We start from the raw sequence: 24,404 nt of genomic DNA, 5'->3' as shown, positions 1-24,404 counted from the left end.
TCGAGAGGCCGCTATTCAATAATCGGGAACACCGCGACAAGGTACACCAAAAGCGTTAGATTTGTCTCAATTGAAAACGAAAGTTAATGCCGGTGTGCTAGTTTACTACACTGCAGTGAACCCAGGAACGCAACGGCACACTACGTAAACTGTCATGGCGAGACCCATGAAGGGGGTTTGCTATTGGCAGGAATAGCCGCTGCAATTCGGCACATTTCAATAGATTCTTGAATATTTGATTCCGTTTCAAGAAGATTTTACTTGCGAACAATTACCATGGGGACAGTACATGCCAAGGTAAAACCGGTTCCCTCTTAACATTCGTCATTTCGCTGAGATCTTTGCTTGACCTCCCTGTTGTAGCCTGTTAACGGATGATAGTGTGGCACCAAAAAGCATTTAAATAAATCGTTACCTATGAATTGTTGCTGCCGTATTTCTAATATGAATGGATATTGATGTGTGCGAGATGGCTTCACGTCCTTACCTTGTCTATTACTGATAAAATTAAGTGCTAGGCATTATTTCCTCGTGTTTCCACAACTCGATAATACATTAATGAAAATTTAAAAATAAATATACAGAATTCACTTACTTGTTCGTCATTTCGATTTGTTTTTTTCCCCTCGTCATACTTTGTATTTTAGTAAATCTGGCTGAATCCACCTGCCCTGACTTGTGCTGTGACATTCACGGGTGCGAGGAAATGAGAGTCTCAATTCTGAGTCCCTACTCCACCTTTCCTTTGCTCTCTATCCCAAAACATTCAAACTTTCTCAAAACCATCTCCATTATCATTTTTCATGAACTATAGCCATTCTGATTTGTAATGTGGTCAGTGTATTTGTGCGTGCGTGCGTGCGTGCGTGCGTGCGTGCGTGCGTGCGTGCGTGTGTGTGTGTGTGTGTGTGTGTGTGTCTGTCTATCTGTGTGTGTGTGTGTTTTGTTTTTTTAAGCTAGTTTTGGTTTTTTTTAAGCTAGTTTTGATTTGGTTTAACTATGGTTCATGTAATCGACCAGAGTCTGGATCCGCTACCGATGCATGGCCCGGACTTGGGTGTCCATCCTGATGACTTCGTTGATACTCCAGAACCAGAGCAGGATTCTAAACAAGAAGTCCTCGAAAATAAAGATGTAAGCATTTTTTGTTTGACCAAATGATATATGTTTTCAATGAGCTTTTGACTGTGATGTGTGTCTATGTTGCTAATCATACTATGTATTCCAGGTCATTGTCCAGCACGTCAACATCCAGGGGCTACAGAGAACCAAAGAAGATCTGTTGGGCTACGAGATCTCTGATGTGTTCCACGCTAGAAATCTTATTGATGTAAGTTTTCATTTATTCATTCATTTCATTCCTTGTTTTATTACTTGAATTTGTGCAAACCATCCTGAGACACTCAGTTCTGCTAAGGGACTATATATCAATGAAACATTTTAGTACATGTAGTACAGACATGGTTTTAAAGCATTGCCTGAGCATCTTGGTCTTGACTTGGGGGCAGGTGATGAAGAAGTCTCACATCGCCAGACAACGGCTTCTCCGCCTTGGCATTTTTAAAGACGTGGAAGTTCTTATCGATACGTCAGAAGGTAAATCATTTTCTCTTTCTTCATCACAGTAGAGTTACTTAAAAGTGATCTTGCGTTCAATGTTTTCGTGTCACATCAAGGTTCTGATGCTCTGCCCAATGGCTTGGATGTGACTTTCGAAGTGACAGAGATCAAACGACTGACAGGAAGCTACAACACTATGGTCGGGAATAACGAAGGAAGCATGGTGAGACTCGTGAAAGTGTTCACAAAATTGTGCTGGCTTACAAACTCATTACAAGAACGAAACAGATCTGTCTTTTGAGGATATGGGTTCCTTAGGGGTAGAAAATGGCTGTCAAGTTTCAGGTGAATTTGGGAAGTTTGGTAATTTTGGAAATATTATATATTGTGAACTTTCCTTTGGAATTATTGGAGTCAATGGAAATTTAGAGAAGCTAGCAGGTAATACGTTATATCCAAGTATAAGTCATCAGAAAACATCTATAAAAAATGTTTTCGACAGATATTCCAACTGATTTATATGTAAGTAGAATGAAACACGTCTTAGTTGATTCAACAGTCCTCATTTTCATGCATCTCCCAACCCACTCATCCAATGCATCTCCCACCCAAACGTCCCTGCAAAGTCCCTTTCAGAATTTTAAATGAAAAATTTTGTTGTCTCTGAGAAGTAAACATGTGTTTGTCTAATTTAAGCTTCAATTCCCTGTCTATTCCCATTTTTAATATGATTTATATTGAAAGTTCCCATTTTTGAAAATTGAGTCTTGCACCCTATTCAGGATCAGATCCTCTTGCCACCTTATTCAGATGTGACGAAGGGACGACATCACATCACAGCTCATGGAACGCGGCTGAGTGTGATCCGCTATCCCCCTTGAAGAAATGCGTGCTGCTTTAAGAAACCTGATGGATCAATTATCATTGTTTTTGGTAATAAATTGACTATGATCACAACAGGTCCTCGGACTTAAGCTGCCCAACACACTCGGTCGTGCTGAGAAACTCACCTTTCAGTTCTCCTACGGTACCAAGGAAACCTCATATGGACTTTCCTTCTTCAAGCCTCAACCAGGACACTTTGAACGCAAGTATGATACTTCCTGAACTGTACGATTTCATTATCCACTTGTATTTTTATTGTATTTGGTTAATGATTTAATTGTATGTCTTTCAGCCTCTCGCTTAACTTATATAAAGTTACCGGCCAGTTTCCCTGGAGTTCTTTAAAAGAGACTGACAAAGGCATGTCTGCGGAACTCAACGTAAGTCTGTGTAGTTCAGGATATTGCATCTTTTATTATTCATTCACTGAATTATACATTGTAATTAGGGGTGGGACTTCAAAGGGTAGCCTTCTTCTAAGACGGAGCTGCTTGGTATCATTCCTGTGAGGTTGTAAAACCTGGATTAGCATCATTAATGTGGTCGAGGGTCCTCCCGGCATGTAGAACTGCGGTGAATTGAGTTGGATATTGGTTATTTAATCCAGCACCAGCTGCTTTTTCTGTCGCGTCTAAGCAGATGTCTCTAATAACGCAGGCACTCATTCATGTCAGTTTAGACTCAAAATTTTACTGACTAAAGGTGTTCTTCCTCCTTGTCGTTTCACATTAACTGCTTTGTGAAACTGTGTGTATCATTGTTGAATTTAAGTTAAAAGAACAAACGTATTGACTGAAATGCTCGATGGACTCTTGAACTGAGCCACCATGTCATTAAATATAGAGATTGCATGAAAATAAACAATATTTAGTTTGTTCTTGAATGGGTAACATCACCATTTACCGCTGTCACGAATAAGATTAGGTAATTTAGACTTAGACTTTCTTTATTGTCATTGCACAAAAACATATCACTATATTATGGCAACGAAATTTCGGTCTGAGGCCTCCAGTTTCCAAAAACAAAACTATATGTCCAAAAATAAATAAATATAAATACTAGTCAGGAAGATGTACAAGTAAACAAATAAACAGTATTGCAGTCTAACGTTCAGCAGCCTGACAGCAGCAGGAACGAAACTGTTCCTGAATCTTGTGGTTCTGCATCGGATGCTACGGAACCGTCTGCCGGATGGCAGGAGGGAGAACAGTACATAGTGGGGATGAGACGAGTCCGTGATGATCCTTTGTGCCTTGAATAAGCATCGACCATCTGCTATATATTGGATGGCAGGGAGAGGGGTCCCGATGATTTTCTCCGCTGTCCTCACCACCCTCTGCAGAGACTTCCATGAGATTAATCAATCAAGGTTTATTCTTTTTTGTGAATGTTATAGAGAAAGAAACGGAGAGAAACGGAATCACATCATTTTTTTACATTTTTAAATGCTACAATTATATTCAATCCTTTCTTCGGATATAAAAAATATAAATAAAAAAATCAAACTGATCATTAAGATGCTCTTTTGTGCAATGAATTCACTGCAGCAGTAAATGTGTACAGTACTTGAAATTGCCACATCTATTTGCCTTCAGTTCAGATTCAGTTTGCTACATTGATGCTGCACTAATTTAATTAGTTGTATTGGATCACTCCATTTGAGACAAAATTACGAGGTGAATTGGTGTAATTGGGTTTCAGTCTTGGTTAAGGTGAGCCATGTTTTTCGGATGGTTAAGTTGAGTGTGAGAGGCTGGTGAAAGCATTATGGCAATGAGAAACCTCACAATGTCCCCACTGGGATAGCAATACAAATGTGTGTGTAACTGTAAGATCAAGAGCTTGTCCGTCTCTATGAATGTATCCTGTCCTGGACTGGAGCCATGTCTAGTGTCCCCTGCCTTTCACTGAATGAAAGAGAGATGCATTCCTGAACTTATTTACGGAACCAGCATTCTTTCTCTCCGACAGTTTCCTCTGTGGAGGACCAACCACACACTGAAGTGGGAGGGTGTGTGGAGAGAGCTGGGCTGTCTGGCTCGGAGCGCTTCCTTCGCTGTGCGAGAGGAAAGTGGACACTCACTGAAGTCGTCCATCATGGTACCTGCTGCATCATCCAACACTTGTAAAGGTACAGAATTAATATTGATTCTTCTGTTTGTCTGCAGCACACTGTATCAATCGATTCCAGAAACTCCGCCATCTTTCCCAGCAGAGGAGGTTTACTGCGGCTCAACCAGGTGAGAGACGAGTGATAAAAAATGTTACTGAATACAATCTGAGCCTATGAATGGTGAGAAAAAAGCTCAAGCTGGTGAATGAATTTGTGTCCTGAAGGAACTTGCGGGCTACACAGGAGGCGACGCCAGTTTCCTGAAAGAAGATGTTGAGCTACAACTAAATAGACGGCTCTTCTGGGACTCGGTAAGATAAAAATATTTCCCCCCAGGCGAGCTTCACTTTTTTACAAAATCATATTTGTGTCCTGTTTTATAATTGCATTGGGGGGAAAACACTAGGGGGGGCACACCTCACGAGGATGGAGACAGAGGACTGGCATGGTGTGCTGTCTCAGTTGTCAGGTTACGTGTTGGGTGTGAACATTAATTTGCACATTTGAAAAAGCACAGCAAGATGTGAAGCAGCTGATGCATTTTGACAAAATGAATGTGTGTTTGCTCAGATTTGTGTTGTTTCCTCAGGTTCTGTCAGTGTCTCTGTGGGGAGGAATGCTGTATCGCATCGCAGGGAAGCCGTCCTGCATCGCAGACAGGTCTGACTCTGCAACAGAGTAGTTCATCAAATACCATTCCTAACCTTTGAGCACTTGTTCTGCAGGTTTTACCTAGGGGGTCCCACCAGTGTCCGGGGTTTTGGGATGTACAGTATTGGCCCTCAAAGTGAAGGTATTGAGAGTCAAATGCTGCAAGTGAAGAATGTTAGTCTATAACCCTGTGTGCGACAGGTGACTATTTGGGCGGAGAAGCCTACTGGGCCGGCGGCGTGCACCTCTACACCCCTCTGCCCTTCAGACCGGGCAGGGGGAGTTTTGGAGATCTGTTTAGAACTCACTTCTTTCTCAATGGTGGAAACCTCTGCAATCTCAACTACGGTGAGTGGATTTAGAAATTCGGAAATGTGAAAATCTATACATAAAATTATTTTCATGACTCATTATATTACTAATATTTTCATAATTCATTATTTTCATGTCTTGTCTGTTCTGTTTATTTCTGTTATTGCAGACATTGTCCATAAAATATGTATCTTTGTCTTTACGGCCTAAGATTAATTGTTTTTGGGTACCTGCACACAAACACCGTGGTGGAGTTGTTAAATGAATCGAAATATACTCGTCCTACTCGTGTTTTGTCAGCATATTTTGTATGAATATTCGACTTTCAGTGATCTTAAACCGACAGCAGATGGCAGTAGCGCTACAAAGTTCCACAAACTCACGAGGGAGGTGAAGAAGAGCTCCAATTCATTTTATCCATGTTTTGTCAACGCAGTCACATGAAATTCTTTTTTTCCCTGATTGGATTGTATGTGTTTTTATACAAGCAAAATGTGTAGTTTCTGCATACTTTATTAGAGCTGGTCACGTGATCAGATTTGCCACTGGCCAATGAAAATCACTGTTGGAAATTCATAAAACGAGACAGACAACCACTGAAGACAAAACGTTTTTAACGAAGTTGGTTTGTGTTGAAGGTTTGAAGATGTCCTGTCAACAAACAGACAAAAATAGCCTTAATGCACAACCTCCGCCTCTCTGATCACTAGAGGTGATAGATCAATTCAATGAAAGGCTAAATACATATTTGTTAAAAAAAAAAAAACATAAATGAATAATCTTACATTATTCAACTCTGTGGTGCAACAACAATCTGTTGAAAAGGTCACTGCTGACACATCATCAAGTGACATCAATCCGTGTGTGTGTGTGTTGGTGCGCAGGTGAAGGTCCGCAAGCTCACTTGCAGAAGTTGGCCGAGTGCATCCGCTGGTCGTATGGAGCCGGCATCATGCTGCGCCTGGGAAACATCGCCAGACTGGAACTCAACTACTGCATACCCATGGGCGTTCAGAGCGGCGACAGGTACCAGCAGCACCACACCAGCTTCAGACATGTTTATCGAGATGTTGACGCAGAACAAACAACAGAACAGTTTGGTTGGAACCAGTTCTCTCTTGGATCGCAAACCTGCATGGACAGCTGTTTGAACGGGGAAACTGTTCACAACTGTTATATAAATGATCGTAAACAAATTCTGTGGCGACGTAGAACTGGACGTCAGTTTTTGGTTATAATCCATTTAACTGACAACCTTTATAATGTAGATTTTGTGATGAATTTGTGGTGTCTCATAATAATAATGATGAGGATATTTCATGGCCTTCTTTCTCATTTTGTAATCTTGATGTGTTCTTTTATTTTGTGGTATATTTTTTTCTTGTGCTCGTTCTCACCACATTTTAATAAAATTCCTGATAGTATCATGATAACAACGTAGCTCTGGTCTTTCACTAAGAGGTGCAAAATGAAAGGATTTTATCAATTTTTCTAAAAATATTTTTTTGTGTAGCTTGAGGCAAAGCTGTGAGTCACTGTCAGGTAGTGAGTTTATGCTATAGTTTATACTCAAAAAGTACATTCAATGAAGATTAATCACAGAAAAAGATTTTGTGACAACCGGTATCTTTCATGTGAATATATCAGACATTTTGACATCGGGAATGAAGATGTATGAGAGAAGGACTCAAATTCAAATGAGAGCCAATTTTGTGAAATTTGGCCAATAAAAAAGTGTAACCTTAAATATTTGATATGGATATTTTTCCTAGAATTGAGTGACTTTGTACACAAGAACTCTAGCGAGGCATTTTTCAGATTCAAGTCGTCAAATGAAAATAAAACTTGTCACCTCTGATAATATATCTAATATTGGCTTTCTATCTTTCCCGACAGGATATGCGATGGGGTGCAGTTCGGTGCTGGAATCCGCTTCCTGTAATGTCTGCAAAAGTGCTGAGAAAAGGGAGAACCTTCTGTTATCTGTCACCTGTATTGAGTTGTAGAGTATAACACAAGCTTGGGTCTCGCGGACAAACGTCCCACTCCCCTTCTCCATGTTGAACTGGAATCACCTCCCACTTGGACGCCTCTCACAAATGTCCACCTGTGAAGTAATGAAATAGAGAATCGTGATTTTTAGTTTTCCATCCTAGTTGTGGATATTTATATCTGATCGTCACTCCTGCACTCACACCTCCGTCAATGATTCTTCAGGTGGATTGTTTGCGGACAGACGCTTGGTCTCCTGCAGGGAAGTGACCTCCCACCGTGGTCACACACGCCTCCGACCCCTGACTTTTGCATGTTTGCTTGTTTGTAGCAGAGAGAGAAAGAACCGGGTTTATCAGGTTCAATCAGAGCAGGTGGACGGTTCCTCTTTGAGCAGCATTCACCAGCAGTGCTCTTACCGATAGAAGCTGTTTGTGCACACCAATAAAACACACCTGGTCCCTAAACCTGGTCTTGTCTTTTATCACTCCATTGTTGAACCTGGCCATCAATTAAATTTGAACTTGCAACAAGTTCATTTTGACAGATTATCAGCTTAAAGTAAAAGGAATATTATTGAAGGAAGTATTGATTTTTTATTTATAAGCGAGAAGAAACAAGTAGAGGACTTCGCTTCAAAAGCAGTGGAACTGTATGTTAGTGACCACTGTAAAACGAGCTTGCCCAAGATAGTCATGATTGAATTGGTGAATGAATCAAAACCCCTATTTGTAGCACCGTTCATATATATATATATATATATATATATATATATATATATATATATATATATATAGACACACACACAGACGAAGCTCAAAGTTATATATATATATATATATATATATATATATATATATAACTTTGAGCTTTGTCTGTGAATGAACGGTGCTACAAATATACATATATATAAAACAAAGTTGAATATTTGCATGAGAGTTAACTAGTTTTTAGGAGAGTTGAACAGGAGAGGTGAATATTGATTGGTAGGTAGAAAGGAGGGTGTGGCAATTGTCTGCAGCATATCTGCATTGGCTGAAGAGAGATTGAGGAATTAAAGTAGCAGAAAAAAATATATAGATAAATAAGTAGTGTGACTGACCATACCTTCAAGTCTATAGCGACATCCTGTGTGCTTCAGAATGAATTGAGGTCCTCCTTTTGATTTCTTATGGTCTCGATTGTCTGTATTTGTGTGATTTATCCTTATAATAAGCCAACTCCTGACTCTTGCCTGGTAGTCAAAGTCTATGGAGAATCTTGAACCGACTGAGAAACTGAGGATTTGCAGAAAATGTTAATGAAAATATGATAATGATGACTGTGTTTAGATGAGAACACCTGAGTCCAGAAACAAACAAACCTGGAGAAACAAACTGAGGAATGTGTCTTACCAGAGAAAATAGATATATCTAGTTTTTAAAAGCAAACAAACAAAACAATTGTCAGTTTTGGAGGTTCAATAAGACAGAAGCTTGCAATAGGAAATGTTGCTTGAAAACAAGTTGTGTCTGTCCTGAACTTTATCTCTGCAGGAACCTGCACTGGGCAGATGAGAGCGGACACAGCTGGGCGAGTGTTTGACCAGAGCACAGGTGAACACACAAGTGTGAGGGACAGAGGAGAAACATGATCACTAAGAATACGTTTGAATGCACATGAGGAGTATGAGAGCTGAAGAAGATCAAAGGAACAAAACTATGTAGAGGTCAGAGGGCCAAGGGTGAAGAGTTGAACTTGATACAGGACAGAATACTGGGTGGAACACTTGAGGTGCCAGCTGCAAAATACGGTGCCAGGATATGACAATGTAATTTAAAGTGTGAATAAAAGGTAGAGTTCATGATTATTTGATAATTATGAGACTATTGTTTGTCTCCCCCTCCAGTCCCTTTTCCCCTGTGCAAATAATTAATTGTACATAAAATACACTGACTAAACAATAAAACTGTAATTGGTCCTCAGTAGGATAAACGTCATCATTAAAATGGATTGAAGTGGTTAAATGCTGTTATTACGCAATTATGTGGGCGTGGCCGCTCAGCACCGTGAGCGAGCGCGCTGGTGTGACGTCAGCACGCTGGTTGCGCCGCCGCTATCGAGGTGCCCGTGGTGAGTTCAGGGACTCTCAGTCTCAGAGAAGCAGGTGGCAAACAACCCCGTCTGCGGCCGCTCCTGGATCTCCTCCTCTGAAACTCGGGCTGCAGCACCATGTTGTGGACCGCCGGCCAGGTCTTCCGAAGGTTTTCCACCTCGTCCGTGAGTAACCGTCTGTCAGGTCCTTGGTCGGTTGTGGTTCTATTGATGAGCAGCCCGTGAGTGAATCTGAGGCTCACCATCATAGGGAGTGCTTCAGATTTGTTGAGCGGTTTTGGCTCGCCCGCTGACTAGTAGTGGACAGAACCTGCTGCAGTTGCATCAGCCACCGGCTCCCGGTGGCTCCGTGGCTCGAGCACCGAGAGGTCGTGTTTCCTTCACGAAGTGCACTTGACTGGCACCGGAGACACGTTTCCATGGGTCAGACTCGTGGTTTTGACAGTTCCGCACAATTCTGAAATGTGAGACTATCCGAGACCCTCCTCCCTCACACATGCCTGGATCAGTCAGTCTGCTGGGACCAAGGGAGATCCAATCAGCCTACACGGGCGCACTCACCTTGCAGCAGGGCCGCGGGTTAATAGTGGGGGGACCCCCCTAATCTGTATTCTCGGTTGCCTTGGTAACAGCAATGTTCGGCAGTTTCTGCTTTATTTCCATCCCATTCTCAGTGGTACAATGCATCTGCTGGGCTGCAGGTGAAACTGTTATTATCACTCAATAAATTAACAAATCTGCCTTTTACTCCACTCCGGATGTTTTTTTGTGCAAATGACTGACTGTTTTTCAAATGTTTCAATATCCCTGTAAATATTTAGTGACAAGGATTATCAATTATTTAATTGGATGTTTTTATTTTCACATTTTCAGACATGCTTAAGAACAGTGAATTACTCGCTTTACACACAAATTTCATATATTTATATATATATAAACACACAGTGGTACCTCGGTTCTCGTCCACAATCCGGTCCAGACGGCCGTTCGAGAAGCAATTTGTTTAAAAGCTCAATCAATTTTACAATTATTGGAAAAAGAAATAATAGGTTCCAAGCCTTAAAATAGGCTTTTGTAGGAGTGAATGTAGAGTGTCTGCTGCAAGTGCATTGTTCCTCTATGTGTGTGGCCGCTGCATGTGGGAGGGGTTGCCGAGTGAGTGACGTCTCTCCAGAAGTGAAGAGGTGCCCGGTGCGTGTCCAGCTCTGAATGTGCAGTTTGGCTGTGACAGAGTAATAAACCAAGTAATGCTGTGACCAAGACTCGCCTCATCCCTGTCCCAGCTCCAGCCGACAACAGGACATCAAACCCTGGAGTGAGCGCTCCAGCCTCGGAGGTGTAGAGAGCGAGCACCTCCCCTGTGACACTCTACCACGGTCCAGTGTGGAGACAGGAAAGGTTTTACACCTCAATATGAAGAAAAAACAGTCAGTAAATGTAGCTAACGGGACACGTCTGCATACAGAGGCTGTGTTATACACAATAACAAAGCGTGTTGTGCGTCAGCTGATCGGTCTGCGCACGTTATGTTTTTTCCGGCTTTTTTCGGGGCCATTCAAGTTCTATATTTTCATTCGAAATCCGAAGCAAAAAAAATGTCGACATTTTTGTTCGAACTCCGATTTGTCCGAAAACCGAGGTACCACTGTATGTGTGTGTGTATATATATATATATATATATATATATATATATATATATATATATATATATATATATACATGCCAGACAAAATGCTTCAGTAGGAGCAGACTCAAGGAAGACAGCTGACAGGTTACGTCAGGCCAGATGAAAAAAAACATGCAAGGACAGAATTGACAGAGACGAAAATATGATGAAATGGGGAAAATGCGTCATAAAAATATTTGCAATTGAGCCCAGTTAAAGAAAAAAATTAACTGCATTTCACTAAAAGTAATATATTTTTTATTCACCTGTCATTCTATCCAGACAATTTCTGTGAAAAACATACAAAGTGGAGGGGGATAAATGCAAGAGTCCATATTTCTTTAGTCCATAGTTCTCATATTTCTCTGGTACTAAAACAGAAAAAAATCTATTTTATCACCTTAGACATAGACATTTTTTTAAACCCTTGTGTTTGCTTTAAACCTAAAATACCCTTCAGCACTTTCCTCTTGTGAAAGACAATGTTTGAAGTCACTTGCAGGGTTCATGAATAAAGGACCAACATATTTTAGTTCTTATCTCAGGATGATAACGTTAATACTAATCTTGTTTGTTTTCTGCAACAGCATTACTACCAGAACAAGCTGAAACTAGCCATCATTGGTCAAAGCTTGTTTGGACAGGAAGTCTACAGCAACCTGAGGAAACAAGGTCACAAAGTGGTGGGAGTGTTCACAGTTCCAGACAAAGATGGAAAAGCGGACCCCCTTGGTGAGCTGGCTCTGTTTTATTCCCAAATTGTTGAATTGGAGTTACATTTCTTTGATCTGAAAAGTTAATTTCATAACTAGTGTGACTGTCATACGTGTAAAAAAAAAACACCGCATTTTAAATAGCGAGAGACTCAGACTGGAAATGGAGACAAGTAGTTAAAGTAATGAAGCTGTTTTAAAATAGATAATACAGTTGAGGTATCACCTGTAACTGTACTGTAATATGGTATCATGGGATGTTTTTTCAGTGTCTAATTTCATCATGAAGCCAATACATTTAACATTATCAAAGGGAAAAGTTGATAAGAGAAAATAAGATAAACAAAATTATAATAAAATAGTAAGGAAAATCGGTAGCAGCTCAGATATCGTTTTTGGTTCACAAGACTCTTTTAAGTGCAGTTCAGTGTCCAAGCAACAAGTAGTTAAAAAGTTAACTCTGAAGGATTGTAGTGAAGAAGTTTATTCAAATGTGCTCAAACCACATGGTTACATAATGTGTGTGTGTGTGTGTGTGTGTGTGTGTGTGTGTGTGTGTGTGTGTGTGTGTGTGTGTGTGTGTGTGTGTGTGTGTGTGTGTGTGTGTGTGTGTGTGTGTGTGTGTGTGTGTGTGTGTGTGTGTGTGTGTGTGTGCGTGAAAAACAGTTTGTCACATGTGACACGTGGAAGAATGTGTGTGTGCCTTTTCTGTTACTTCGTACACTCTCACTGTGATGAAAGTCAAGTGAAGATTTGTGCTTCTCCTCTCTTGTTTGTGCTTCTCGGTTTGCTGAGTCATTCTTTTTTACTCCACAACTATGTAATTTGGTGGCAGCCGAAAGCTGACTATGGTATCAGTTTTGGATTAACCAGTGGAAACACATGATGGGTAAAATTCATCTGAAGTATGGCTGAATGACTTTTCTTTAAAAACATCTTGATTGAAAACATTTTAATGGGAAAGTAGTTGAAACAGGCTGACAAACAAAACATACCATTGTTCACTTTGTCAGTAGATCAAACACTTGGATTGTAATTCATTGAACTAAACTTGATCTTTTATATAGAATGAGAACAATCTATTTATCTAATATTATTTTGGATTACTTTTCCATCTGTAATGTTAAACTAAATGTCAAACAACATTAAAGAGGCCTTATTGTGTTTTTTCCCCTTCAGTAAGCACATCCTACATAGATGTAGAGAATTTTTTTGAATGTTTGTTTGTATTTTAAAAGGTATATAAAGTTAAAGTTTACAAAAGACTTCAAAGACGTGCCGCGTGAGGCGACTGCTGTTTTGAAAAACTTAATCCACAGAGCCTTCGTAACGGGGTCAAAAAAGGCTATCAAGACAATAATTAACCAATGTTACGAAGTTGCTCCATGAAGTCCGTCAGTGGCTTCTTTTCGGGTATTTGTTGCAGGTATATACAGTGGTACCTCAGTTCTTGACCACAATCCGTTCCAGAAGGCGGTTTGAGAAGCGATTTGTTTGAAATCTGAATCGATTTTTCCATTACGATTAATGAAAAAGAAATAATGCGTTCCAAGCCTTAAAATAGTCTTTTGTAGGAGTGAATGTAGAGTGTCTGCTGCAGGTGCGCTGTTCCTCTATGTGTGTGGCCGCTGCATGTGGGAGGGGTTGCCGAGTGAGTGACGTCTCTCCAGAAGTGAAGAGGTGCCCGGTGTGTGTCCAGCTCTGAATGTGCAGTTTGGCTGTGACAAAGTCATAAACCAAGTCACGCTCTGTCCCAGACTCGCCTCATTCCTGTCCCAGCTCCAGCCCACAACAGGACATCAAACCCTGGAGTGAGCGCTCCAGCCTCGGAGGTGTGGAGAGCGAGCACCTCCCTTGTGACACTCTACCACAGTCCAGTGCGGAGACAGGAAAGGTTTTACACCTCAATATGAAGAAAAAACAGTCAGTAAATGTAGCTAACGGGACACGTCTGCATACAGAGGCTGCGTTATACACATTAACAAAGCGCGTCATGGGTCAGCTGATCGATCCGCACACATGTTTTTTCCGGCTTTTTTTCTGGGCGTCCGAGTTCTGGATTTTCGTTCGAAATCAGAAGCAAAAAAATCTTGAAATTTTTGTTCGAACTCCGATTTGTTCGAAGTCCGGGACGTTCGAAAAACCGAGGTACCATTGTATATACATACAATGGTACCATGGTACCTCGGTAAGTGACAGCTCATCTTGCTCATCAACACTAGAAAACGCTTAAAACATGGAAAAGTTTAATAGGGCCACTTTAGGCCATTGTTGAAGAATTGTGTAAAAAAAATAATAAGTTGCACGTTTCTCTCCTGACGAGGCTCCATGGCTTTGTCATGACAGACAAAGAGTGGGGAGTATAAGAGAGTAAAGGTCATACATACACGTAGATCTGGGTTTGTCATCCATGAAAGAATTCTGGGATTTCTGGGTTTCTCACGGCCCAGTGTCGCTAAGGCGGCGGCATTGACCAAAACTGCTCCCTTAAACACTGAAAATAATTGTCCCACCAATAGCAGGAGATATTGCTGTTATTAGAAATATTACATCAAATCTTTGTCCCCTCTGACGTCATCGGCAGTGTATATAAAAATGTGATTTTGCAGAAGGCGCTGGTTGTTGAATTGTTTGTTGTCTAGATTCCAAGCCAGGAGATGAGCGTGTGAGATAGTGATTACTCATTCAATGGTTTGAAATCCACGAGTAGAACTTTAAACTTCATGATTCAAACAAAAACTTGAATGTGAACTGAAGGTTTCATTACAAAACCTAAAAGCTTGATAACTAGGTCCATGTAGCAGCTTAGATAACCTTTGCTTTGACTGAGGTTGGAGTCTATTTACATTCCTTTGTTGACCCACCGGCCAGTGGAGTTTATTATGTTGTCGCCATAAACCGCAGTATTGCTTCAGACATGTGTAGACGGGAGTAGGGGGAAGGTCAGTGGGACGAGGTTTACGTGACCCAGTATGGGTCTGAAGTCCAGGTGATGCCAAGTTCCCGCCAAAGGAACCGGACTACAATCTGCTACTTTTTCCTCGTGGTCCGATCCCTGCGGCATATACAACAGCGTGGCTAATGTATGGATTTTTACAGGCACTCAAAATGCGCTTCCATCCGTCAACAGTGTTGATCTCCTGGAGGTCTGGAATTGCCAATCAGCAGCTGAGACCGGCAGTGGTATTGGAACTTAGGGTACGCGGACGAAAAAGCGCATTTTCACGGTTTTAATGTTAATAAAAGAGTGAGACGCTGTCTCGAGACAAAGTGTGTTGGCTCAAAAGTCAGATGTGGACACAAGGGAGTCGGGTTTTGGCCGCTGGATAAATCAAGGCGCGCCATATTACGCAGCTTGTTGCCGCTATTTCCTCACTCTCTATGCTGGACCCCGTTTTCAAAACTAGCTTTGAAAAGCGTTTTAAAGCCCGTGCACCACAGACCTGTCCACAGCACAGACAGCACCTCTGAAACTGCGCCTTATAGACCAGTGCAGCTTATGTATAAACAAGATCTACTTTCCTTCTTAAACTTAGTGGATGCGGTTAATATTCCGGTGCACTCTGTAGTCCAGAAATTACGGTAATTGACAATTTTTACTGCTGACACATTTTTATGACCTCTGGTGGTCTCTCTTTGAGTTCGTGGTAGGATTTGTGTTGACTTGATCGTGATCCAGGGACAAAGATGGGCCTTGATCCTGCGTTACATGTGGGTTAGTAGCTCCATTGTGTGTCTGGTTGAGGCCCACAGAGGCAGCTTTCACAAACTGAGCAATTCCAGGAAACCTGCACATGAGCGAGTGACAAACTTTCTCTAGTTGCATTGTAACTCCTCTCAAGGGGATGAGTAGGAGGATCTGGTCGATATGCATTTTGTGGATTTAATGAAGTTGGCGAGGAATTTATGAGGGCTGATTTTGGGGCCCAGGAGTCCCTCTCTCCTGAATCCTCCTCTTCTAAGAGACCCAGGTCGAATCTCTCTGTTGAATCCTTCGTCTTCCTCTTTGTCACTGGGGACCTCCACCCTGATAAGTGCCTCAATAGGGAGGTGTTCAGGAGACACCAGTTGTTCTAGTTTGTCTGACCGAGCGTTCAAGTCCAAGCCAAAAAGCACACCAGGTTGATGAATCATGCCTCTTGTCTTGCAGCGGTGGCGGCGGAGAAGGACGGCACTCCGGTGTTCAAGTTCCCTCGGTGGCGGGTCAAGGGAAAGCCCATCGCCGAGGTGGTGGAGGCATACAAGTCGGTGGGCGCGGAGCTGAACGTCATGCCTTTCTGCTCCCAGTTCATCCCCATGAACATCATTGACCACCCCAAACACGGCTCCATCATTTACCACCCGTCCATCCTGCCGCTGCACCGAGGAGCCTCTGCCATCAACTGGTGAGCAAGAATGTAAATGCATCACTAGTTAGGATTTGTAGTTGGGACTTACTGTTTCATCATCAGAGATTGAACTCTAAATGGACCATGAGGGTATATTGTATATCACTTTAAAATAACTACAGGTTCATATTTACTTGAGTCAAACCTTTTAAGACCATTCATGCGCTACAGTTGTAGTTATCTATGTGCTTATTTAGGCCCATTTCTGTTATTTGCAGTTTGCTGATGAAATGTTTTGTGCCGCCAGGACTCTTATTAACGGGGACAAGAAAGCTGGATTCACTGTGTTCTGGGCTGACGATGGTCTGGACACAGGACCTATTCTCCTCCAGAGAGAGTGCACTGTTGAACCCAACGACAACGTGGACTCGCTCTACAACCGCTTCCTCTTCCCTGAAGGCATCAAGGGCATGGTAACACTATCACTACTGTCTGCGGGGAGAACATCTCCAGTCAATCTGAATTGGTATTGAAAACATTATTCTTCTGGTGCAGGTGCAGTCGGTACAGCTCATTGCTGACGGAGCAGCTCCACGAGTTCCACAGTCGGAGGAAGGAGCAAGTTATGAAGGCATCCAGAAGAAGTCCAATGCCAAGGTGAGTTGCCTGGGGGTGAGGTCCATCTGTTGAGGTCATCTTAGAATATGTACGAAACCTACTGTTAAAAGGCCCACTGCTCACTCACCTTCTGAATTTTTCCCCGTTTTATATTTTGTGTGTTTCCTTCCCAATAGTATTTTTGTTTCTTAATAATAATAATATTAATAATAATAATCAGTGTAAAGTGTGTCGCTTTTTAAACTTTGTATGTCATTTTTTGAGTTTTTTTTTACTCATTATTTTTCTTATTCATTGTTGATACAGTACTACTTTTTAGGCTATTTAAATACATTTTCAAAGCAATCATAATTAATATATTTTTTTAAACAAATATTGTTAATGTAAATCCCAAACATTCCTTTGCCCCATCAACATGCTGCTCCATTTGTTTAAACTAACAACCCATGAATAAAAAAAAACAACTAATCCATTTATTTATAAAGCATGATAACAACAGGAGAACAAAACCAGATTCACCAAGAACAAAATGAAACGGTCATAAAAGGCTTGCAGGAATGACACCTGGCTTAAAAACTGTGTTAGATGAGACTTGTCTTTATCGATCAGTTAAGTTCAGGTTCACTTAAAATACATTTCTGTCTCACATGATTATTCTCCTCAACTTTTCTAAGGAACATTTTTTGTCATATGTAAATGAGCTGGAAGGTTGTCTGGGGTGTATGATTCTGTAACTACGTTTACTTTGTGACCTTGTGTCAGGCTATCCGACCTCGCATTTGGGTCAGTTCTGCGCTATTCTTAGGTCCAGTTTTATCTTCCTACCTCAGCTTTCCGTGTGCTCTCCAGGCTTCCCCCTCTTTCCCAGAACCTCCTGTGCTGACTCTTATCTCTCTGTGTGACCCACAGGTCGACATGGCCCAGCCGGCACTCTCCATCCATAACTGGATACGTGGCCATGACAAAGTCCCCGGAGCGTGGGCCGTCATCGGTGGGCAGGTGTGCTTCCTGGAATGCAAATAAATGGATCAGTTTGGAACTGGATCTTTCCTGGTTCAGCCTGATGTTGATTCCCTTAGAATGTCATGTGACGTCTTGTCAAATTGGCTTTCGGGGTAAGATGATAGTGACATAGATGTCTTGGAGTAAAAAAAAAAAAAAAGTCGGACGCAGGTGAATAAAATGATATAGTAAATAACATGCACATTTATTTTCATTTTAGGTGAAATAATTCTGTTTAAAAATACAGATAAATTTTTTTCATTCATTTCCTACTTCAATGTTGTCCTCTTCTCTATGGCTTTGTGTTTCAGCCGGTCACTTTGTATGGCTCGTCCATGCTGGGTGGGTCAGTACCAGCTGGTCACCCACTTGAAATTGAAGGAGCATCCCAGCCGGCTCTGGTTACCAAGAACGGACTGGTCCTGTATGGAACTGATGGGAAAGCTGTGAGTGTCATTGAACATCATGAGATCCTGCTTTTCTACTTTCCTCCTGACATGTGTTTGTCGTCAGCTTCTGGTGAAGAATCTGCAGTTTGAAGACGGAAAGATGATTCCTGCATCCAAATACTTCTCATCAGGAGAGAGCTCCAGCGTGGAGCTGACTGAGGAGGAGAGGAAGATGGCGGAAGAGATCAGGGTCCGTTCAAGTTTTCATTGTATTGTATTACTAATAAATAATGATCAAGCTGCATATCACTAATAACTGAAGTCAAAGTGAAGACCAAATGACATCATTCTCAACAGAACATCTGGAAGGGGATCCTCAGCAATGTGGCTGCTATCGAGGACACCACCGACTTCTTCAAGTCAGGAGCCGCTTCCATGGATGTGGTCAGGTGAGGACAGGCGCTTCAAATTGCAGTCAGACCAATGTTAGTTCTTCTTTTGACTTTGCCGTTTGGTTTGTGTAGACTGGTGGAGGAGGTGAAGCAGAAGTGTGCAGGTGTCCAGCTGCAGACGGAGGATGTCTACATGGCAACCACCTTCCAGGACTTCATCCAGATGTTCGTGCGCAGGCTGAGAGGAGAAGACCAGGAGGAGGAGCTGGAAGTCGACTATGTGAGTTCACCTGTTGCCTGCAGTGGAAAGTCTTCTTTATTTACTATCTTTAGTATTGTAGGATTAGGAAAGACATCTGTGGAAGCATCAAGGATGGAGGTTTTGGACTCATGATCCATCAGAGGATTAAAGTCTGCACATGAGCACGTTTTGCAGACTCAAAATAATAACAGTTGACTTCAGTCATTATGTTTCTGTCGGGATTTTTGCGTGAAGAACGCCACGCTCTGTAACATGTAGCGGAAGCCCTGAGCATTTACTACCAAGGGTCGCAATTTAACAATCTGATACATTTCAAAGCACAGTTTGTTTGTGCGTAAATACGATTTAATGCTGCTCGCCTGTTTATCCCAAGCTGCATACAGGTTCAGCATGTTCTAAGTACTTGTTGACCAGGTTGTGCTTGTAAGGATCTGTCGCCCACAGAAGCATTTGAAAACCATCATGAATATTTAATGATGGACGCCTACACACAAGAGATTTATGTGTTGATTTATTTAACAAGATATGCATCTGAGGAACATGTCGTGTGATCTCAGGATGGATCTGATCCACCTGAGATACCATCCAGAACCACTTGAGGATCAGAATACACTTTAATCCCTTGATTTGCTCAAATTAAAAGGTCATGATAGTAAAAAGGTGTGAAATTCCTCCACAAAATTTGTAACTCTCTTCATGTCTTATTATTTGCATTCAAGGCAACCAAAGATATAAACAACATGACTGTGAAAATGCCGCATCAGTGTTTCATCAATGGCAAGTTTGAAGATGCTGAGAACGAAAAAACCTACGACACCATTGACCCAACAGACGGATCGGTGAGAAAACCACAGAAGAAAGAATCAAACTGTAAAACAGCTTCCTGATCATCATGTGTCTCTTCAGGTGATTTGTAAGGTGTCATATGCCTCGGTGGGAGACGTGGATCGGGCTGTGGCCGCGGCCAAGGAGGCTTTTGAAAATGGGCCCTGGGGCAGGATGAACCCCAGAGACAGAGGAAGTCTGCTGTACAAGTGAGTTTTTAGTTCATAGTGTTGTATTTTAGGAAGGACTCTGAATACTGTCTAAACTCCAGGCTTGCTGACCTGATGGAGGCGCACCAGGAGGAGCTCGCCACCATTGAGTCCATGGACTCGGGCGCGGTCTACACGCTTGCCCTGAAGACCCATGTGGGGATGTCCATCCAGACATTCCGGTACTTTGCTGGATGGTGTGACAAAATCCAGGTACGATAACAGAAACTTAAATATGAACATGAAATCATCATTTCCAAATAAACAAGTCTTCATGATTGGATGTTCACTTCTAATGCAGGGCAAGACAATCCCCATTAACCAGGCCAGGCCAAATCGCAATCTGACCTTCACCAAGAAAGAGCCGCTCGGGTGACTAGTAATACGTGGTCTCACTTTTCGTTATTTACTTCATGACCTGATTGTTTATTTTCTGACAGTGTGTGTGCCATTGTCATCCCCTGGAACTACCCTCTGATGATGTTGGCCTGGAAGAGCGCTGCCTGTCTGGCAGCCGGAAACACACTGGTTCTAAAACCTGCACAGGTACAGAATGAAAGAAAAAAGAAGACTCTGATGGAAATGAAATAAACATGAAAACACATTCTCTCACTTAGATGTGAAATGTGTGAAGAAGATTTTTGACTGCCTCTCTGAATAAGTGAACTGTTCACACATTTCCATCAGTTAGATAAATTCATGACATTCTTTCACATTGATACTGTATTTAAAATCACCAAGTGGTGAGTCGCTATGAGATATCAAAAAATGTGAAACAAATTCAGAATCAATTTAGAATCGAATCATTGCCCCTGAATTGTAATATCATAAAGTGCCTGAAGATTCCCACCCCGTGTTTTGAAATAGTGAAAGCTGAGCGTCTTGCGTTCGTAGACCACACTTCATCCGCTGTCATTCTGTTGGCGGGACAGTTCTTGTGGGAGAAGATGACTGAGATCCGCATCTTAATTTTGTGGTGTTTATGTGTGACGAAAGGCCTAGGCAGGAGGGACACAGAAATGCGGCTGGGGCTGGTTGTGGCAAAGAACTTGAGGGCAGGGTCTCAGTAGAAGGGCAAGTGGTGTCCTTTCGTGATGTAGAAACTCAAAAATTCAAATTTGTATTTGTTACTAGCTTGACTGCCAAGCACCATTTGGAACATTTGTGTATCTGTAGATGTCTCTTCCAATGTTTTAGTCTATAAAACTTATGTTGAGTTTCACAAATGACTTGGACTTCACATGTCTGCAGGTCACTCCGTTGACAGCTTTGAAATTTGCTGAGCTGTCTGTGAAAGCTGGTATTCCTAAAGGAGTCATCAATATTCTACCTGGCTCAGGTGTGGACTTAACTTCATCTGTACAGGAGTTTCTTGTTACCGTTAATGCATTACTGCACTCCTCCGCCTAGGTGGCATGGTGGGACAGCGCCTGTCAGACCACCCTGACATCCGCAAACTGGGTTTCACTGGCTCGACTCCCATCGGCAAGCAGATCATGAAAAGGTAGACGCTTTGATTCCAACATGTCACACACTACATTCCTAACCTGTGTCTCTCCTACAGTTGTGCACTCAGCAACCTGAAGAAAGTTTCTCTGGAGCTCGGAGGGAAGTCGCCACTCATCATCTTCAACGACTGCGACATGGACAAGGCCGTTCGCATGGTGAGGGGGAGGCTGACTTCAAATGGAAATTGTGTTTATGTCCATGGGAAGTTTGCAACTTAAAGGTCATTTGTGAAACCTCTCTGAATCTGTGTATCTCAGGGCATGAGCTCAGTCTTCTTCAACAAGGGCGAAAACTGCATCGCGGCCGGTCGTTTGTTTGTGGAGGAATCGATTCACGACGAGTTCATCACCATGGTGGTAAGTTCATAGCCTTGCTCGACTAGTGGAAGCAGCTTCATCAACCGGTCATTGTGCTTGCTTCCTCCTAAAGGTGAATGAGATCAAGAAGATGAAGATCGGCGACCCCCTGGATCGCTCCACAGACCACGGCCCTCAGAACCACAAGGCCCACCTGGACAAGCTGCTGGAGTACTGCGAGGTGGGAGTGAAGGAGGGAGCCACGCTGGTGTGTGGTGGTCGACAGGTGGACCGGCCAGGTGCCAGATGACCCAGAGAGTTGACTCTTGTGTTAGCATTAGCTCACCAGTCTTTCCCCTCCAAGGGTTCTTCATGGAGCCCACTGTCTTCACTGACGTGGAGGACCACATGTTTATCGCCAAGGAAGAGTCGTTCGGCCCTGTCATGGTCGTGTCCAAATTCAAAGATGGGTGAGTGGTGATCGCCGAAGACCATACCGGTGTTCGAAACTGCTCTCAAAGTAGCTTCTTCTGACCACAGAGACGTGGAGGGTGTTTTACGGAGAGCCAACGATACAGAGTACGGTCTGGCGTCGGGAGTCTTCACTCGGGACATCAACAAGGCCATGTACGTGAGTGAGCGGCTGGAGGCAGGAACAGTATTTGTCAACACATACAACAAGACAGATGTGGCGTCGCCATTTGGAGGATTCAAGCAGTCTGGTTTCGGCAAAGACCTCGGTGAGTGACGGGGCAGTTTTATGATAATGCACCTTTTTTTGGTGCTGCTAGTAGTAATTTAAGATATGTTGACATCATTCATCTGCCCGTCTTGTTCGCCAGGAGAGGACGCTCTTTCGGAATACCTCAAGACAAAAGCTGTAACGGTGGAGTACTGATGGACTAATTCAGAACCGAGACTCTGACTAGCAAAGAGACGCATCAGTCTGCTGAGATGGGACTTTTGTCATTCATCGGTGGAGTGGCCTGCGTGAGTCTGGGAGTTATCGTCGAGCTCTGCTGAGGCTTTGTCTTTGTAAACATCCAGGAGTGGGACTGCGTCGCCTGGCCTCATTCGACACTCAACAACTAATGCCTGATTACACCACCATCATTTTATCCATTTTTAAGTTCTGCTGCTTTTGCTCCTCCACAACTGTGGCACCAATGACAACAGTCCTGGTCGTCATTCTCAAACACTGCACTTGAAAACAGTAATTCACAAATATGCATTGTGAACGGGAAACTTCAAAGTTTTGTGAGCCATCCATTCCTTAATACAGCGCCCAGGCGCTACTATGAGTCTCTGCAAGATGACAGCTGCCTAACTCTAAATCATCTCCTACTTCTTATTTTGAACCACTTGTATCCATCCATCCATCATTTGTAAAGGTAGTTAAAAGGACTAAAGAGCATCACTTTATCATTACCTGCACTATATTTTAAGTAACTTAAACCAAACAAATTGAAATCTTTTATAGCAGCATTTGCCATGTAACCTAAAGTAGTTGAACTAAGATGTTAGCTCATTTTAGCTTCTACTTCTATTTAAGTTTGGTGAGCAATGTTAGCTTTCCATGATGATTCAATACAAAGCATTACAAGTTTTTAACTCTGTGAATTACTATTTTCAAGCTACATAACTTATCGCATTTGCAACAGTTTTCCCGAATATTGTTGCTGCAACAGAACACTACAAAAGACATGAAATATTATTCTACACAGGCAATTCATCACTGTATTACAGAAGATTTTTTTTCTTCCCCCATGTCCACATATGCACCAGCAGTGACATCCAAAGGTGTCTCACACTCCTTATATAGAGAAATATATTATTATTATTATATATTATTAAAGTTCTACTTTGATGAATTGCCTGCCGAGTGGCATAAACATAATTGGTTCAGTGAATGTATTTCTTTCCTTCTCATTAGTTATTTTTGTCATCTCACAAAAGGGACATGAACCTATGATTTCACATATTTTTAAAGAAGTGTTGCACAGTGTATTTTATGATTAGAAGGAACATATGTGTGACATTATTTTTAATTGAACAGCATCGCTCCCATGCGTTCAGTAAAAAGGGCTAACAAGGCAAATATTCTTTGTTTAAATATGGAGAGTTGCTCCCGAAAATCTGCCTCAAACTGTCTTAAAATGGCCATGTCATAAGTAAAGTGGATTCAAATGAAATTCATTTGTGCGTGTGATATGTTTTCTTCTCTTAACTCTTTACTACTGTGTTATTTGTTACATATCCAATTTTGTTCAAGTTATATTAAATATCCAGACTTGCGTACTTTTTACTTTTTCAAGTGGTACTAGCAAGCACTTGCTTGTGCTTGCAAATAGAATATTTTAGTGTCATAAAGAACAATTTAGCACCTCACCTGGACAGACAGCAATTCATTATTGACATCAGGAGACCGGCATTATTCCAATATCCACATTAAGGGTGTGATATGGCTCTTGCCAGCAGTCATTTTGTGTTGATCCTGCAGGTCCTGTCACGCCCTGCCTCAGTTCACTCCTAAAACTGCGAGCATTTTGGTCTAAATTAGTGACTTTTTATTTCAAACTTAACTAATA

General features: G+C 42.0%; 2 protein-coding genes across 2 annotated transcripts; both read left to right on the top strand.

Moving 5' to 3' along the window:
- Positions 1-120: 120 nt before the first annotated feature.
- LOC128757178 (sorting and assembly machinery component 50 homolog A) lies at positions 121-7,969 on the top strand. Its single transcript, XM_053862278.1, has 15 exons — positions 121-297; positions 1,021-1,134; positions 1,229-1,330; positions 1,509-1,596; positions 1,677-1,783; positions 2,521-2,651; positions 2,738-2,825; positions 4,417-4,545; positions 4,614-4,685; positions 4,783-4,869; positions 5,148-5,218; positions 5,284-5,351; positions 5,411-5,557; positions 6,406-6,547; positions 7,418-7,969. The coding sequence occupies exons 1-15, from the start codon at positions 277-279 to the stop codon at positions 7,461-7,463; spliced, it is 1,413 nt and encodes a 470-aa protein (XP_053718253.1). The 5' UTR covers positions 121-276; the 3' UTR covers positions 7,464-7,969.
- A 1,646-nt stretch (positions 7,970-9,615) lies between these two features.
- On the top strand, positions 9,616-24,198 carry aldh1l2 (aldehyde dehydrogenase 1 family, member L2). Its single transcript, XM_053863325.1, has 23 exons — positions 9,616-9,772; positions 11,861-12,005; positions 16,137-16,371; positions 16,622-16,787; positions 16,870-16,971; positions 17,842-17,931; positions 18,246-18,380; positions 18,448-18,573; positions 18,681-18,772; positions 18,848-18,995; positions 19,697-19,816; positions 19,884-20,011; positions 20,074-20,224; positions 20,313-20,383; positions 20,452-20,557; positions 21,263-21,350; positions 21,422-21,515; positions 21,576-21,675; positions 21,778-21,876; positions 21,950-22,115; positions 22,181-22,286; positions 22,357-22,556; positions 22,659-24,198. Exons 1-23 carry the CDS (start codon positions 9,725-9,727, stop codon positions 22,712-22,714), a joined length of 2,772 nt encoding a protein of 923 aa, XP_053719300.1. The 5' UTR covers positions 9,616-9,724; the 3' UTR covers positions 22,715-24,198.
- The last annotated feature ends 206 nt before the right edge of the window (positions 24,199-24,404 follow it).

This window comes from Synchiropus splendidus, chromosome 4 (assembly GCF_027744825.2).
Source record: "Synchiropus splendidus isolate RoL2022-P1 chromosome 4, RoL_Sspl_1.0, whole genome shotgun sequence".
NCBI lineage: Eukaryota > Metazoa > Chordata > Actinopteri > Syngnathiformes > Callionymidae > Synchiropus > Synchiropus splendidus.
The sequence above is the reverse complement of the archived record's forward strand: the minus strand, read 5'-3'. Positions and strand labels throughout refer to the sequence as shown.

Bases quoted from the DNA above. Each gene is read 5' to 3' on its own strand.
- LOC128757178 (XM_053862278.1), top strand. From the start codon at position 277: ATGGGGACAGTACATGCCAAG. The intron at 1,135-1,228 runs GTAAGCATTTTT...TATGTATTCCAG, and splicing joins AAGTCCTCGAAAATAAAGAT to GTCATTGTCCAGCACGTCAA. The intron at 2,826-4,416 runs GTAAGTCTGTGT...TCTCTCCGACAG, and splicing joins GCATGTCTGCGGAACTCAAC to TTTCCTCTGTGGAGGACCAA.
- aldh1l2 (XM_053863325.1), top strand. From the start codon at position 9,725: ATGTTGTGGACCGCCGGCCAGGTCTTCCGAAGGTTTTCCACCTCGTCC. The intron at 21,516-21,575 runs GTAGACGCTTTG...TCTCTCCTACAG, and splicing joins GGCAAGCAGATCATGAAAAG to TTGTGCACTCAGCAACCTGA. The intron at 22,557-22,658 runs GTGAGTGACGGG...CTTGTTCGCCAG, and splicing joins TGGTTTCGGCAAAGACCTCG to GAGAGGACGCTCTTTCGGAA.